Consider the following 15,246-nt stretch of genomic DNA (forward strand, 5'->3'; position numbering starts at 1 on the left):
CTCAACACAGCAAGCACAATCTCCGTTTAAGATGTAGAAATGTTTGAAATTAAGTTTTCAAAAAAATATAAATATATATACACATTTATATGTTTTAGAAACTTAATTTCAAACACACACGCTTTAAAGGCAGAGCATCTATATAAAGCTTTAAAGGCTTTGCCTTCCCTGCATATAAACTAACTACTCACAGACCAGCTCAGCAGCAGCAAGTTAACTCTATTTTAAGAAACTATTAATTAAGCATCTTATGATAGTAACACTCTGATGGCTCATTAGGATCAGTCTCAGGCTACAGACACATGCATCTGTACACAGTGAGAAAGAAAGAAAATAGAGAGAAAAACAAGCAGCATTTCAGGCTCAAGGAAGAGTGGCATGATTGGAGCCCTTCATCCAGTAGTTCAAGTCATCCCATCTCTATCTTGTCCTGGTTTGCAAGGTCTTTATGGCCAGAATACACTGATGGAGAAGGCCACAAATCAGTGCTGCGAGCACTGGGCTGGTGTCACCACCTTTGGTTCCAAATACAGCTCCATTACTGACTCACTGAATAATTAAGAGATGAGACTGAAGTGACTTCCCCAATCTGGACAACAGAAGAGGGCACACTATACTGGCTGCCTTTATGAAGTGTGCAGCAGTTAAAGGATGGGCAGTGCTAGGTGCTTTCAAGGGACCTTTTGCAATGACCTTCTAGTTGAAGAAACATTGAATATGCCAGTACTCAGTAACTGCCTCAAGTCATGTATTCCTAATATAGGAATGGTACAACAGCAATAACTATTCAAGCAAGTGGCCTGTATAGGGAGGGAGAGGACATTTAAAGTATGATTAGACTAAGCCAGGGGAAGGGAGAGGAAAGTGAAAGAGCTTAGTTTTCTCTTGTGTTCTGGGCTCAGCAATAACAAGATTGTCACTGAAATTAGATCAATCCTCTAACAAAAAGGGGTTTCTTTGCATTTTTGGAGTTTAAATTAGGGGAAAAGAGGGCAGGAAGGGGAAAAGCATATAGCCTGGAAGACAGCCCAAGACTCCTTTAGTTAGATTACTATGGAAGGCAAGTCAAGCCTGCTTGCCACTGGACTGCTTGCCTTTACACACTTGCCTTTCATAGCAGAGACTGCAGATACAAGAATTCACATCATCCTTGTGCAAAACAATGGGATAACCATTCCACAGAAGCAACACAAACCTTCCATTAAAGGAATGGGAGGCTGACCCCAGGGCTCTCCTAGAGGCAATGTGCAGTCAGTCCAAGCAACTTTGCTGCTCAGACCTGTTTACATGAGCTGCTGCAATTTGCTAGTTTACTATGTATTAGGAGCAGGTCCTGGGCCTCAGCAGCCATTAAAGGTGTCAAGGCATTCCTCACAGCCAGGTTTCATTTGGGCACTTGCTCTGTCAATTAAGAACAACACTTCCATTTTGTTAAGCTGCACACCTGACATCTTTCCCAACAGTCATGGAGGCAATCACTTTCTTCACTGCCTCTTTCTTCTTCTCCTTCTTGTCGCTGTTTAATTCTGCCTTCAGTTCAAATATCTCTCCTGGAGAAGAAAGAGCAGCATTAATGCTCCCTGCCACAAACTGTTCCTTTTACCAATCAGTTGCTCTGCTTCTACTACCTACAAAGTAAGGGTCAACAACATATGGCCCAGGGGACAATGGGATTTGGCTTGCAGAGCTGGAGGGCTTTGCTTGTGCAGGACTGAGCACCTAGAAGCTGCACCTGTGCTGCTGCTGCTGCTTCCCTCTCCCCGGAGCTTCAGCATAGGCACAGCTTTCAGCTGGTAGGGAGCTGTGCTACAGTTGGGCAGCTTCCAGCTACACTCATGCCACAATCATGAGATGACAGGGCAAAGGAGGGGGGAGAGGAGCAGCAACAGCACAAACAGCTTCTAGCTGCTCAACCTGGCTGGAAGCAGTGTTCTCACCACAATTAGGGAGCAGGGAGAAGTGGCAGCAGTGAGAGACTTTGCCTAAACCCAGAATGGACAAAGCTGCACCCCTCCCAACCCCTGCCATGAGACACCACAGCCTGCCAGTCCTCAGACTGAAGATGGGTTGTTTCTTATCTATAGCATGTAAAAAGTTGCCAACCACTGACCTAATGTGACAACCCCTTGGTTCAAGTGGGGACAAAGAACAAATAGCACTGTTAACCTGGGCCTTCAAGGGAACCCAGTCAAAGGGACACTTCAAGATGCCACAGCCTCTACTTCACCAGCTGAAGTGACATCAAAGCATCATTACCCAATATCTCTGAATGAAGAGTACTAGAGAAACAAAGAGCTCTTCAAGTTGGAAACAGCACTACACTAGTTATCCAAAAGGGGAAATGGATGTGTGCAGTCAGAAAGCTTAACCAGCTCATGGCTGGCTCCTAGCAAGACATGAAAAAAATCCATGAAGCAGAAAGCAGAGTTCTGAACCATGGAGGGGTGGCAAGAAGGGGCATGTTATTTATAATGAGAACTCACACGCTGCACTGCTAGTAGTGGTTATTAATGCACCCTCCAAATGAGGCCAGGGGAAGGAAGCACTAGCTAGCTGAACCTGCCAGCTGGACAGCACTGTGGAAGGGATCCCAGTATCCTCCACTATTCCAGCAGCTAGGAGAGGCTGGACCTCTTAACCAAATGGCTACCAAACCCCTCATCTCCTGCAAAAGGTCTGATCAGCATTTGCAAGTTATGAATGCAAACTCAATCCAGAGCCTCAGCTATAGTTATCACTTACTCCTCTCTCTTGTTCTAGTAACAGAATCGCAACAGCAACAAATGTGCCTTTCCCAAAAGAAAAAAACCAAAATTAATCCCAAAATTAGGCAAGGGGTGGTTGCCAGTGTTTAATTAGGCAGCTGTTCATGCTTTCCTAGCAGTTTAAGCAGTGAAGATTTGAGTTACCACAAGGCAAGGACAATGGTCCAGTTGCTGATCTATAGACTAATCTTGGACTGGCGGTCTGTGCTCAAAGCAACACTGGCACCAATTGAAATGCAGCAACAGCAACTGTAAAACAATCCCAAGTTTCAATCATTCAACCCAGCCTGTCAGCACCATGAGCTGCTTCGTGGCCTGGTATGGACAATGGCCCATCTTTAGATTGGGCCAAACATCCAGCCTGGAAATGGTGGGGGCGGAAAACAAAGACTGAGAATAGGAGCTAGATAAAATTCACTGTGCCCACAGGCTCAGCAATGCAAGTGTTGAGGACCAACTCCCTCGCTAAATCAGAATTTAGCAGTAGCACATGTGGCTATAAATGCCTGTGTGATTAAGACCACAGCACCAGAAGAGTATGCTACAGTCATGCTGTATAAGCAGCAGAGCAGAGGGCTTTCACAGCTGTTAGTATGCTAGTTACTGGGATTACAGTTACCCAAACCCCTGATCTTAATCAGCTTTCCAACCTCACTGATCAAAGGTAAATAGTCTCTAGTAAAGCAGATTGATCACCAAGGTACCACACACCTATTCATCATTTCCTTGGTCTGGCAGCTTCTTCAGTGTAGGATTTAAAGAGCTGATTTTTTTCTTCTGACTTCCATTGCTGGTTCAGCAATCAGTAGAAGTTCTAGGCCCTGCCAGGACTTTTCTCCTCGCCATACCACCCTCCTAGTTCTAGTTATTAAGCTATTCAAGTGCACCAAGGGAAGAGGCCAGTCTGACAGCTGCAACAATGGGTGTTACCATGCTGCTGAAATTGATAGAGAGAGACCGTTAAAAGGCTGGTCTCAGTTCATGCACAGGCAGCAGAGCCTGGGCAAAATGCCTTTGCCATACAGAAGTCTGGCAGCTACATCCTCAGTCTATCCAGTTTTTGGAAGCCTAATCAATGGGTGGTTCCTTCTGCAGTTACAGAGTAGATTACCAACAACATCTGCATCCACAGGGCTCCTCTGCCAGTTTAGCAAACTGGAGGGCAGAGTGTTCTGACTGAAAGCATCCATGCTGCTAGCTTAAGCTCTGTAACTAAGGAAGAAAAAAAAAAAAAAAAAAAGCTTCAAAAGCCATTAAACAGTTTATCTTCCCCCTCCCTATTAACACCATGCAGCTACTAAGGTTGATTAGTAAACGCAGCAAATAAAATAATTAAAAAAAAAAAATTCTTCCTGCATCTGGACCTCTAGCAGCCAGCAGGACAGGGTACTACCGCAGGGCTCAGCAAAGCTCTGGAACCAAGTCACACCAACAGTTTCCTGTGGAGGGGAACAGAACTTGTACCAAAACTTAGACAAGGGCATCATCAGGGAGATGAACTGAAAGAACAAGGAGACACCATTGAAAGCATGAGAAGCCCCACACAGTTACCTTTCTTTGTAGTAGTGAAGTACTTGGAGTCCGTCATTTTGGTCCCTGTTTTGCAGTGCGTCTCTGCAAAGAGAGGAGACGGAGAGAAGGTTTACACCCTGGCCTTTCTGCTGAATTTGCAACAGCAGAGGAAGCCCAGGGATGAAAAACAAAGCGTGGGGGAGATTCAGCTCTTTCACAGGAAAGGCAACAAGGAAACCCACACGGTCTGCCTGTGTGCTTAACTGTCACAAGAGTTTGAAATGAGGAAGGCTGCAGCATATTCCCTCCCCTAGGGAGGGCATGTGTAGGCAAAGTAGTGCCACTTTCTCCTGCCTGGTCTATGCTGGCAGTTCTGCAGCAGCACTGGTTAGTAGTGGATTTAAGAAATCACTGCTCTGACACTGCTCCCGCACCCATGTCACCCAACAGTTATGTTGTTCCTAGGAGTGACGATGGTGGAGGAGGCAGCTCAGCCCTTCACTTGGTACCAGCTCTGGTCTAACTGAAAACAGGGTACATCCCAGCAGAAACATGGCGAATCAGAGAAGTGGAACTCTCCATCTGCTCTCAAAGGCAGCCTCCACCCATTTCAGAGACAGGCTCAACAGGCAAGAAAGCTCCATTGCTTTTCTTTCGTTTGGTCTGAGGGCATGTGAAAATGCTGGTTTCTAATGCTCCTTCCAGGAACACAGGGCTTTTGGGAAGAAAAATAAGAGACTGCTGCCTTGCAAGCTTGATGGGAAATTAGTCAACTAGCCTGTTCATAGTAAAGGGGGGGGGGGGGAAAGAGGGGGGAGATCAATCAATCAAGTTTCCTTGTGAACCACTCATTTCCTTGTCCAAGGCTGAAAGTTTTTTTCCCCCCTAGTTCAGATCCTAAATTGAAAAGGGTCCCCTTTTCGGTGAGGTATTTCACAACCAATTCACTTCCCACCTCCAGAAAAGTGATACAGAATTAGCAAGTACCCAGCACCCTGCCAAGGAGGTCACAAGCGCTAGATTGAGTAATGCCGCTGGGGCGGAAGAAACAGGACACTAAATCCTCCACCACTCTACACAGGAAACAGTTCTGAGAAGAAAGAGAGGAACCAAGCAAAAAAAGCCAAACTGCTGACAGCAATTTCTATGGAATCCCATTATGGAATTTCTGCGGTAAATGTATACAGGATAATCTTAGCTCAGAGTGCATAAATCTTCCCTATTAAATGCATCTGTGAGAGCCACTAACCTTTCAAGCAATACCTCTTGAAAACTTTAAAAGCTATCAAGTGTTTCAGGCCCTGGGATTTTTATATATCAAATAAATGAGCACCAGGCTGGCACCCCTGGCACTCTGAAGGAGTTCAACCAATACGAAATGGGCAGCCTTTTAGAGGTGGTGAGCTACGTGGTTCCAGATTGTCTTTTTGCGATTACTTAACATGTCCTTCTTTTAGTTAGGATTTAAATCATAGAAGCATATTCATTTCTAGGCCCTGTCAACAACCTAGAAGAGCAGAATGTGAGAAGGGCACCATCAAACCAGGCTTGACCCCAGGAGGGAGACTTTAAAAGTATACTAAGTATGCTTCAGTATTAAGAGTAGCTTCAGCCTTGGAAAACCTAACACTGCAATTCTGTGCTAGCTAGAAACAAACTGCTACAGTGAAATTAGACTAGTTGATTTAGAAGTGGAGGAAACAAAACCAGATGAGAGTTATATATTACAGTGGAAAGTGCTTTCCTCTAAGCAAGAGGCAGCTGCTATAGCCTCCTCCCTCCCCATTTTGAACGGACTAGTAAATCCTCTGAAGTTATGCAGTGGCATCCATTCTAGAGGAATGCATACATCTCCAGGTGTTAGTACATTTAAATCTCCATTGCCACATGAGGCAGCTAAGAATCACCCCTATTTTGTAGGTGGCAATGAAAGCCAGGGATCAAAACAAGATGCAGCAGCCAAGAGGCAGGGCTAGCAACAAAACAGATGTCCTGATTGACAGGAACACAGAAACAAGATGGCTAGTGACTGACATGGGTAAGAATGGCCTGGGTAGTAGATGCTGGCTTTTCTGGGGGTTGGGGACAGAAGGTGAAGAACTGCAATAAGGAATATTAAGAAACAATTGTCACAAGGCATCCTTTCTTGTTTGGTATGCCAGACACCAGCTCCTCAGTCCTTCTGAAAAGCCAGAAGCCCCATGACCCTGAGTGTTCTGGTTTCATAGCACTCCAGTCTTCTCTTTCTAGGAAGAGAAAGAAAGGGAAACAAAATTATATGTTCAGTGTCTTCTTCCCTAGGCTACCAAGGAACCAGTTACCCCTTATCAGTTAAAGTGGTGACACAAGCTACCAAGTTATGCTGCAGCATCCTCCTGCACCTCACTGCAGATCTCCTGTTCCTTGCAGCCAACAAAAGGAAGGATTTGCTGTAACCCTCCCAGATTTATACTGCTTTATCATGCAATGCTTACAAAAAGACTTACTTTATCATCCTAAATTTACAACAGAGAATGGCCTGTGTGGCCAAGCACCTGAAATGTTTTCATTTGGGTCTATCAGCTGCACCAGCAGGTCTCCTCCCCTCTTTTGATTTCTGGTCTCTGGGCTTTTCAGCATTTGCAATCCACACATATCCTGTTTCTGCTCCTATTCCCCATAGTCCCCACCAACAAGAGGAACAACCCATCCCTGTTCTTTACAGGCCCCCTGAACTTCATGGCACCAAAACCAGATTTCTGAAGCAGTCCCAACCAGGCTATTCCTTCTTATACTTCAGCCTACAGCTCCTACATCAGTGTATTACACTTGAACCTTGGCAAAAGCAGGACAAATACTGCAAGGAAAAGGTGCAAGACCTGGTTTTGGGAAGTATCCAAAAATAAACTAGGATCAGCCGTTGTGGCCTTGCTCTCAGCTCCCTACTTCTGCAGTGGAGCCTACCTTAGTTTTGCTATCAACATGAGACATGGCCAGTTCCTCCAAGAGTCGAAATAAGCACGGCCAGTAGCTCGGTGTCTGGCAGCAGTTGGAAAAGAAGCTCAGAGGTTTAGAATCTGTGACTGCACAGAGGGCTGTAGGTGCAATGCTGTGCACTATAACCCCAGGAAGACTGGATGGACAAGTGTAATGAGGCATTAAGCTCCTAGCTGCTGTCTCTGTAAGGCAGTAAATAGGACATGACTGATGTTTATATAGCAGTAATGAAGGTAGATGATAAAAAACCCAGTCCTTGGGTACAGTGCAAAGACAGGAGCCAGCAACAAGTTTTGGAGGAGTGCCTAGCAGGGAAGACAGGCAGTGGAGAAGATGCCTATGTTAAGTGTTACTAAATGCTTATGCAAATAGTCACAGGCTTGCAAGGCTTCTCTTCAGTCAGTATCTGAGACTGTGCAGCAGTCTTTAGACACCCACTCGGATGAGGATCAAGCATTCTGAGAGCAGACTGACTTCCAGCACCACTGCTAGGTCGCCACTTCCAATTCAAGCTCACATCTGAAACAAACCCAAGAGGGGCTATGCATGTACCCAAGGTCCGTTAGTCTTCCCTTGCTTCTCTAACAGCAGATCACACTGGTATATTATTGCTTTGGTTTTCTCTGCAGACATGGATATTGGGAATAGACTGCCTCCTAGTTTCACACAGGCACTTTCTATGGCAGGAAAATGACAATACTAAAGGAACTGACAATTTTTTTGTACTTTGTACAGCTGCACTTAAACAGGGTCTATGGGTAAATCAAGAGTCAAAACTGACACCAGCCCTAGCAGAAAAGCTACTTGTGCCCACTCCAGGCTGGCAGGATGCCAATTAAAGCCTTCTCCCTCCTCCCTAGTGAGCAACTGATAACTCTGGCCTCTTAATGAAATAAGAAGTCTTCCCAAGCTGCAAAAGCTACTGATAAGATCAGAACAAAGTCAGAAGCTGTGTTTGCCCCCACTGCAGAATTGTGCTCTGCTAAGGAGTATTAGGGTATGGGAACACGAACATCAAAGCAGAAAGTCACAGGTGCTATGGTCAGAACTATGCAGTGCTTCTCTAGCCAGCAGCAGCTGCCAAAACCACAAGCTCAGGTGTCATATGAACCGTTTAATGGTAAAGAGCCCTACAACCAGAGAAGTCTGTGTCTTGAAACAATCTATAACTGCCCAGTTCAGCCTTCTGATAAAGTGGATAAGAGGACAGTCAGGAAAGTCTTTGGGCTCCAAATGTATACCAGCTGCAAGAAGGAACCTCTGTGAAGCCTTTCCCTAGCATGCTAGATGCAACTAGAAAACTAAAAAGGGGAAGCCAGACTGCCACTGAGTTGCTGTGTGAGCCTGGCCAAGTAATTTTTCATCTGTGATGAATGCCATTTCATCTATCAGCCTCTGGCTTGCATCATGTGTATGCACTCTGGAGAAGGGACTGGTTAAGCCTGGGCAGCCTAAAATACAAGAAGGCTCCTAGTACTATCAAATTACAACTAGGCCCTTCCTGACCTGTGTTGCTTCGAAAGGGATGGGGAGGGGGAAATGATTTCCATCTCTTTCCCACCCAAAGACAATGGAAAAAAAGTTGCTGAGGAATGATCTAAAGCTCTACTGAGCTAAGTCACCAAAGGCTAAGCCAGGTAAAAGAATAGCTACACTCTACCAAGTAGTTAAAGGTTTGAGTGGGAAGAGAAGAAAAGCTACACCCATTTGGTTAAAGCTTTCACCGTCAACACACTAGTCTCCAAAACTATCCAAATCCCAGGAGGTAACCAGAACAGTTGCACAGTTCCAGCAGATTTTTGTAACCGACTATACTAGCCAAGACTGGAACAGGGCTCACATTCTGTCCGCCCCCCTCCCCGGATTTCAGTCTCTGTAGGGCAAACACAAGGTTGTTTAGCCTTTTATACTAGGATTCTGCATGCAACTGGATAAAATTTGCCATTTTCCAGTCCTCACCCCCGCTGAAGGCAGGGACAGTACATGATGCTCTTGCTTGACTGCACACAAAGCTTGCCAGTGCACTCAGGAAGCTGATAATGAGCCAGATGTATACCTACCTGATGGAGGTGGCACAGACGTGAATGGGTCTATGCTAGGAACAGATTTAGCACAGTGTCCCAGAGGCTAAGCTTCTCATGATGTGCACTAAGTTGTTTCCACTCGCTTTCCCACCAGGCCATGGAGGAAACTGCTTCTGGTAAGCAGAGTCCTTTCAATCACCAGAAAGCTCTCAAAGTTAGCCAGCCACTATGTCCCCCAACCACTGAGGAGTTGCTCACAGGAACATGACCCCTTCCTTCTGAACAGCAGGAGGAACTTTTCGGGAGGGAGTCCATCTACTGAGCACTAGGGAGAATGGCCCCCACAACAACAGCCTCTTATCTTGCTACATGCGTCTCTGGGTGGCAGTAGAGATAGTGAACGCCAATGACACTAGGAAGTGGAGTCAAAAGCAGGGACAAGCTCCTGGGAAAGAGAAGGGAGTAGCACCCTATCCAAGTGAGACTGGATGCAAGTCTAACTCTCAGAGCACCAGGCAACAGATCACTTAACTCTCAAAGCTAAAGTATTTTTCAGTAACCACTTCTTTATGGGACAGCCCAGAGGTGGAGCTACTGTACAACACACATGGCTGTAAGTAAGCCCATTTTGCAGGGTATGCACTTGTCCAAGCTAACTAGGAAACTTTCCCAGGCAAGTGCCAATGTTCTACCCAAACCAGGCGTTCTCTTTGGAGGAGCTGGATTTCCGCAAAGCAAGCCTCCAAAATGCCTTCTCTTCTTGGATCTACAGCAAGATCTGACAAGACTTCAAACTTTTCACTGACAGCCCCACTGTCAATTGCACCCTAGCATGCTTGTGATTTTTATGCTCTTCCTTGCTGCTGCTCAAAGCTGCTCCTGGGAGGTGATAACTCCAATGGAGGCTGGGAATGGGGAAGCCAGCACAGTACAGACAGCTTCCCTTTAAAGGGCCCAGGAAGCTTAAGGCACTAGTAGACCTTCTGCACACAAGATGAGGCTGGGGCAAGGCTACCAAGCCAGAGATCAATACAGAGAGAAAGCTTCTTGTAAGTCCCAAGACAGAATGCTTGAAGGCTTCTTAGAGCCCTCTGATTTTGCCAATAGCCAAGGGAGGGAGGAGCAGATTTTGAACATGGCTGTGTCTCTGGACACTGGGATTTTCATATTTTCCTTCCTAACCTACCAACTTAAGTCCTTTGGCTTCCTGCTTGCTCTGCCACACCTGAAAATCTTAATAGCCAGTGAAGAGATAAACAATATAGTGTAGAAAGAAAAGGGAAATGGACCCTGCAAATAGCCAGAGAAGATTACACTTTCTATTTAGAAAAGACCAGATCTTAGACTGACACCAGGAATGGAAAGCAAATCGAGATTTAGAGCTCCCCTAGTGCAATCTGATTATCTGCTCTAAGTTACAACTGAAGTCAGTCCAATGGTTTCATTCAGAGAGGCAGGAAGGTTCGGCTATAGTAGCTCAGGCCCTTACAGGCCTATGTCAGTCAAAAATCATAAAAGTGAGGGTTGGAGGGATCACAGGAGGTCATCTAGTCCAACCCCCTGCTAAAAGCAGGATCATCGCAACCAAGGCTTTGTCTAGCCAGGTCTTAAAAACCTCCAAGGATTGAGATTCCACAACCTCCCTAAGTAACCTGTCCCAGTGATTTATTAACCTCCTTACAAGTAAGTTTCTCCTAATATCCAACCTAAACTTCTCTTGCTGCAAGTCGAGACCATTGCTCCTTGTTCTATCATCTACCACCACTGAGAAAAGACTAGCTCCATCCTCTTTGGAACCCCCCACAGGGAGTTGAAGGCTGCTATTAAACCCCCCTTACTCTTCTCTTCTTCACACTTCTCACCCAGTTCCCTCAGGCTATCTTCAGAAGTTATGTGCCCCAGAAGTTATATTATATTGCCCTCCACTGGATTCTCTCTAATGTGTCAACAGCCCTTCTTTAGTGGGGCACCCAAACCTGGACCCAGTACTAAAGATGTGGCCTCACCAATGCCAAAGAGAGGGGGAGAATTACTTTCTTTGATCTGGGACCACTCCTACTAATGCAGCCCAGTATGCCATTACCCTCTGCAACAAGGGCACGCTGTTGGCTCATATTCAGCTTACTGTCTGCTGTAACCCCTAGGTCCTTTTCTGTAGAGCTACCACTTAACCAGTCAGTCCCCAGCCTGTACCAGTGTATGGGATTATTCCATCCTAAGTGCACCATCTTGCACTTGTCCTTATTGAACCCCATGAGACTTCTTTTGGTCCAATCCTTCAATTTGTCTAGGTCTCTCAATCTACTACCCCTCCAACTTGGTGTCATCTGCAAACTTGCTGAGGTACACCTTATTCCATCTTCCAGGTTGTTGAACAAAACCAACCCCAGGACTGATTCCATAGCACTCTACTTGATACCAGCCACCAACTAGACATTGAGCCATTGACTACTACCCTTTGATCCCAAAGATCTAGCTAGTTTTTGGGGGTTTTTTTAATCCACCTTACAGTACATTCATCCAACCCCTACTTCCTTAGCTTGCTTGCAAGAAAGTTGTGGGAGGCCATATCAAAAGCCTTGCTAAAAGTAAGTAACTAGCAATTAAATTTGAGTCCTGGATAATGGTAACAGAGATGAGAGGCTAGGTTTCCTACCAGGTGTGGAGAATGATGACATGGTGCATTTATTCAAAAATAAGTGGTGCATTTATTTTTGAGCAAGCAGGCAATATGAACAGTGCAGAAGCATGCAGACTGTACCCAAGCATAGTGATCCAGCAATGATAACCACTGATGTAGTTTATTACATTAGGAGGCAGGATCATTCTATATTTATTAATTTTTTAGTAGCTCTTAATAAAGAGATAGTAGATTGCAAAACTAAACTGAGTTAGCGTGCATCTTCAGTGGGATTAGAACACAATAACTGTACTGGCCTACTGTAGCAGTATGTTGAAACTCAGTCCTGAAGCATGCTTAGAAAAGGCAAGCTCATGAAGTAGAAAACTTGGCTTGAAATAGGAACAGAGAGAATCAAGTATAAAAGGACATATTTGCTCTAACACAGAAATCTGCATATTGGCTACCATACTATTGTCTAAAGCAAAAGGCTGGCAATGGGGAAAGAGGGAAATGCTGGCAGCATGGGCTTATAAGAGAGTGGTGAGGGGCTCAAAGCCAATGAGCAAGAGGACAAAAAAACTATACAGGCAAGATAAATGCTCCCTCTTCTAGCTGTACATAAGGTGCAATCAGAGTCAGGATCAACAGCACTGTTCCAGGAAGGTAGCAAAGCTCTCTTTAGTAAAACTATCTGCCTTGTAAGAAACCTATAAAGCCTCCATGAGCCATAATTACAATACACAAAAGGCAAAGTCTAAAAAAATTCCATGGCAATTACATGGAGAAGGGATGTCAAGTCTCCACAGCTTGTTTCAACTCAAAGGGGCCTAAAACACTAATCAAGATCAATCTTAAATGGAGAGGAGTAAGAGCTCAAGCTAAAGGAAATAAAATAAGCTGTCATGGGAGGGGATGGAAGCCCTCCAAATGAATGTGTAACTGGTGTGGTGTAATCAACTCAAGAAAACCCACTGCCTTGCTAGGACAAGTCAAGAAAGATAACCAAAAGCTTTTGGTAGAGATAACATACAGCTATGCTGGAAAAAAAGGAGGGCCGGAGAAAGGAAATCATCAGGTAAGGAGAGTCTATTACATTCCATGCTAGGCTATAAAACAGGCATGATATCAAATGATCCAAGCCTAGACATAGCACACTGTTGATACATGACCCCTACCTACAAGATCTAACCACAGCTCCTGGCACTCCAGGTAGAAGCCACAGGGAGCCATGCACAATCAGGCCAGGAGAGAAGCTGCATGCCTTCACACTGGGCTGGCTTCATGCCAGCATGTGGGGCTCCCAGCACTGCAGGTAGGAGCCACGTACCGTTGGCCTGGCCTGGCCTGGGCTGGGCTGGGTCTGGGCCTCCACGTGTGGCTCCCCGCTAGAGTTCTAAGAGCCCCATGTAGAGGCATGGAGCCAGCCTGGCCTGATGGCATGCGATTCCCTGTGGCTCCTGGCAATCTAGTAGGAGCCACACACCACTGGGCCACCATACACCGTTGGGCCTGGCTGGCTTTATGCTGCCATGTGCAGGTCTTAGAACTCAAGTGGAGCCACGCGCTGCCAGGGGGCTCCACCTGCCATAGGCCATGAGTGCCCCAAGGGTCTGCCGTTCACTGCTGCTGCCAGCAGGGGCTTTGTGCCATGGGGCTGCATGTGGCAGGGGGCCCACATGTACACCCCACAAACCCCACACCCACCCCATATAAGAGAAAGATTTTATTTTGAACTATTATGCAATCACCTCTATATACATTACACAAACACACACATCAGGACAAAAGTATTTTTTGAAATAAAATTAAAGTACGTTATATTTTTAGTATAAGATGTTTTTTTTCCCAGATCCAAGATGGCAACCCCCACTCCCAAAAGGAGTACTTCTGGGGGAAGGGGGGGGGAGGGGAGGGGAGGGGAGGGGCAAGGGGGACTTCCAGTGGCAAAGTCAGGGGTTAGGGGCAGGACTTCTGGCCCCGAGATGGTGACCAGGGGGTGGGACACCCATCAAGAGGTTGGGCTACTCTTGCAGCCCTCAACAGCTTACCAAAGCTTGTTAAGCAGCCCTCCAGCCAAAAAAAAGCCCACCCCAGAGCTAGAAAGATGCTGATACTACTCACCACCTCAAGCAACTGGTACTAAGTCATAAAGCTATTGGGTGTAAGGTCCAAGATAAACATTTCCACATAGCAGGATTGGCATGATTCCAGCTAGGGCCGGAAGACTACTATAAGCCTACTTTCAGAGATGCTTACAAGTGGTCATGACCTTGAGTTCATTTCAGTTCCTCTGGCACTTCTGAAAACTGAAATTATTAACACAGAGTCTGAAAGAATTTCAAGTTCAGTTCAATTCCTACCTTCTTTTATTCCCCTTTATTTCAGCTGGACACAGCATTTTCCTCTCCCTGTCCTACAGGACAGCAGACTCTTAAACAGCTACTGCTGTTTGTGGCAGATGTGACTGCATTTTCATGGGCAACAGTTTGAACCCAAGAGGTACCAAGACCTTGTGGTCCCAATAACCCCAATCCAACAATCAGGCTTTAATTGTTCATCAAATACAGTAAAAGCTCTGTTACCTAGCATCCCCTGGGAATGGGGGATGCGGGTTAATCAAATATGCCACTTAGTCAGATGTGCACCACCTGGTGCACTCCCCGGCATCAGTGGGCCAAGGGACAGGGAGGGAGGCCCTGCGCAGGCTGCTTTGCCCCGGGCTGTGGGCCGAAGAAGTGACAAAGAAAAGTTCAGCTTGCAGCGGCAAAACCGGAAGTCTCCTGGAAGTGGTACCTCCGGTCTCACTTTTGCCACGTCCCTCAGATGCTGGTTAGTAGAGTTTTCTGGCTAATAAAATGCCAGTTAACACAGCTTTTTCTGCACTTACAAATATAGATCCAATTCAGAAGAGGTTTGAACACTGACTGCTGCCTTTGGCTACTGTTCAGTTCTATAAAGCTAAACTATTTCTAGTAGTACTATGACATCTTCATAGTATGGAGGCCCCCAGTTTCATTTAAATATAGTTTGATTTTTTATTTGTATTGCTCCAACATCCAACTTGTAGTTCTAATTGGAGAGGGAGGTGGAGGAGAACAAGAGGACAAAGATGCACAGGAACTGGCAGACAAGGGGCCTAAAACTGTTTTAAATAATGTAGCCAGCTTCCCAAGTGAATCAGTGTTCCTTTGATGTCAGTCATGAAATATTTAGCTTTACAGGATCCCTTATCTTTTGATCTAAAGAACAGCATCCCCTGCACATACATCTTGAGTCTGTTAATAAAAGTAGATTTAGTTGAACATTTGGCTGCCAGGATAGCCACATGAAAGAGCCAAGGATCAGT

At 45.7% G+C, this 15,246-nt stretch overlaps 1 protein-coding gene across 4 annotated transcripts in view; it reads right to left on the bottom strand.

Annotated features, from left to right (window-relative positions):
* Positions 1-15,246, bottom strand: part of AP1B1 (adaptor related protein complex 1 subunit beta 1) — a 56,142-nt gene that overhangs the window by 36,972 nt on the left and 3,924 nt on the right. For 3 of the 4 annotated variants that reach the window (XM_014593615.3, XM_014593616.3, XM_014593612.3), the window contains exons 2-3: positions 4,317-4,379; positions 1,445-1,550 (exon numbers count right to left, since the gene is read on the bottom strand). In XM_014593615.3, coding sequence (XP_014449101.1) covers positions 1,445-1,550; positions 4,317-4,353 — 143 coding nt within the window. In that variant the 5' untranslated portion in view covers positions 4,354-4,379. Of the gene's footprint in view, positions 1-1,444; positions 1,551-3,476; positions 3,587-4,316; positions 4,380-15,246 lie in introns of those variants that run through there. The other variant, XM_059713584.1, reaches the window with a different exon arrangement.

The sequence above is a fragment of the Alligator mississippiensis genome, chromosome 10, assembly GCF_030867095.1.
Source record: "Alligator mississippiensis isolate rAllMis1 chromosome 10, rAllMis1, whole genome shotgun sequence".
Taxonomy (NCBI): domain Eukaryota; kingdom Metazoa; phylum Chordata; order Crocodylia; family Alligatoridae; genus Alligator; species Alligator mississippiensis.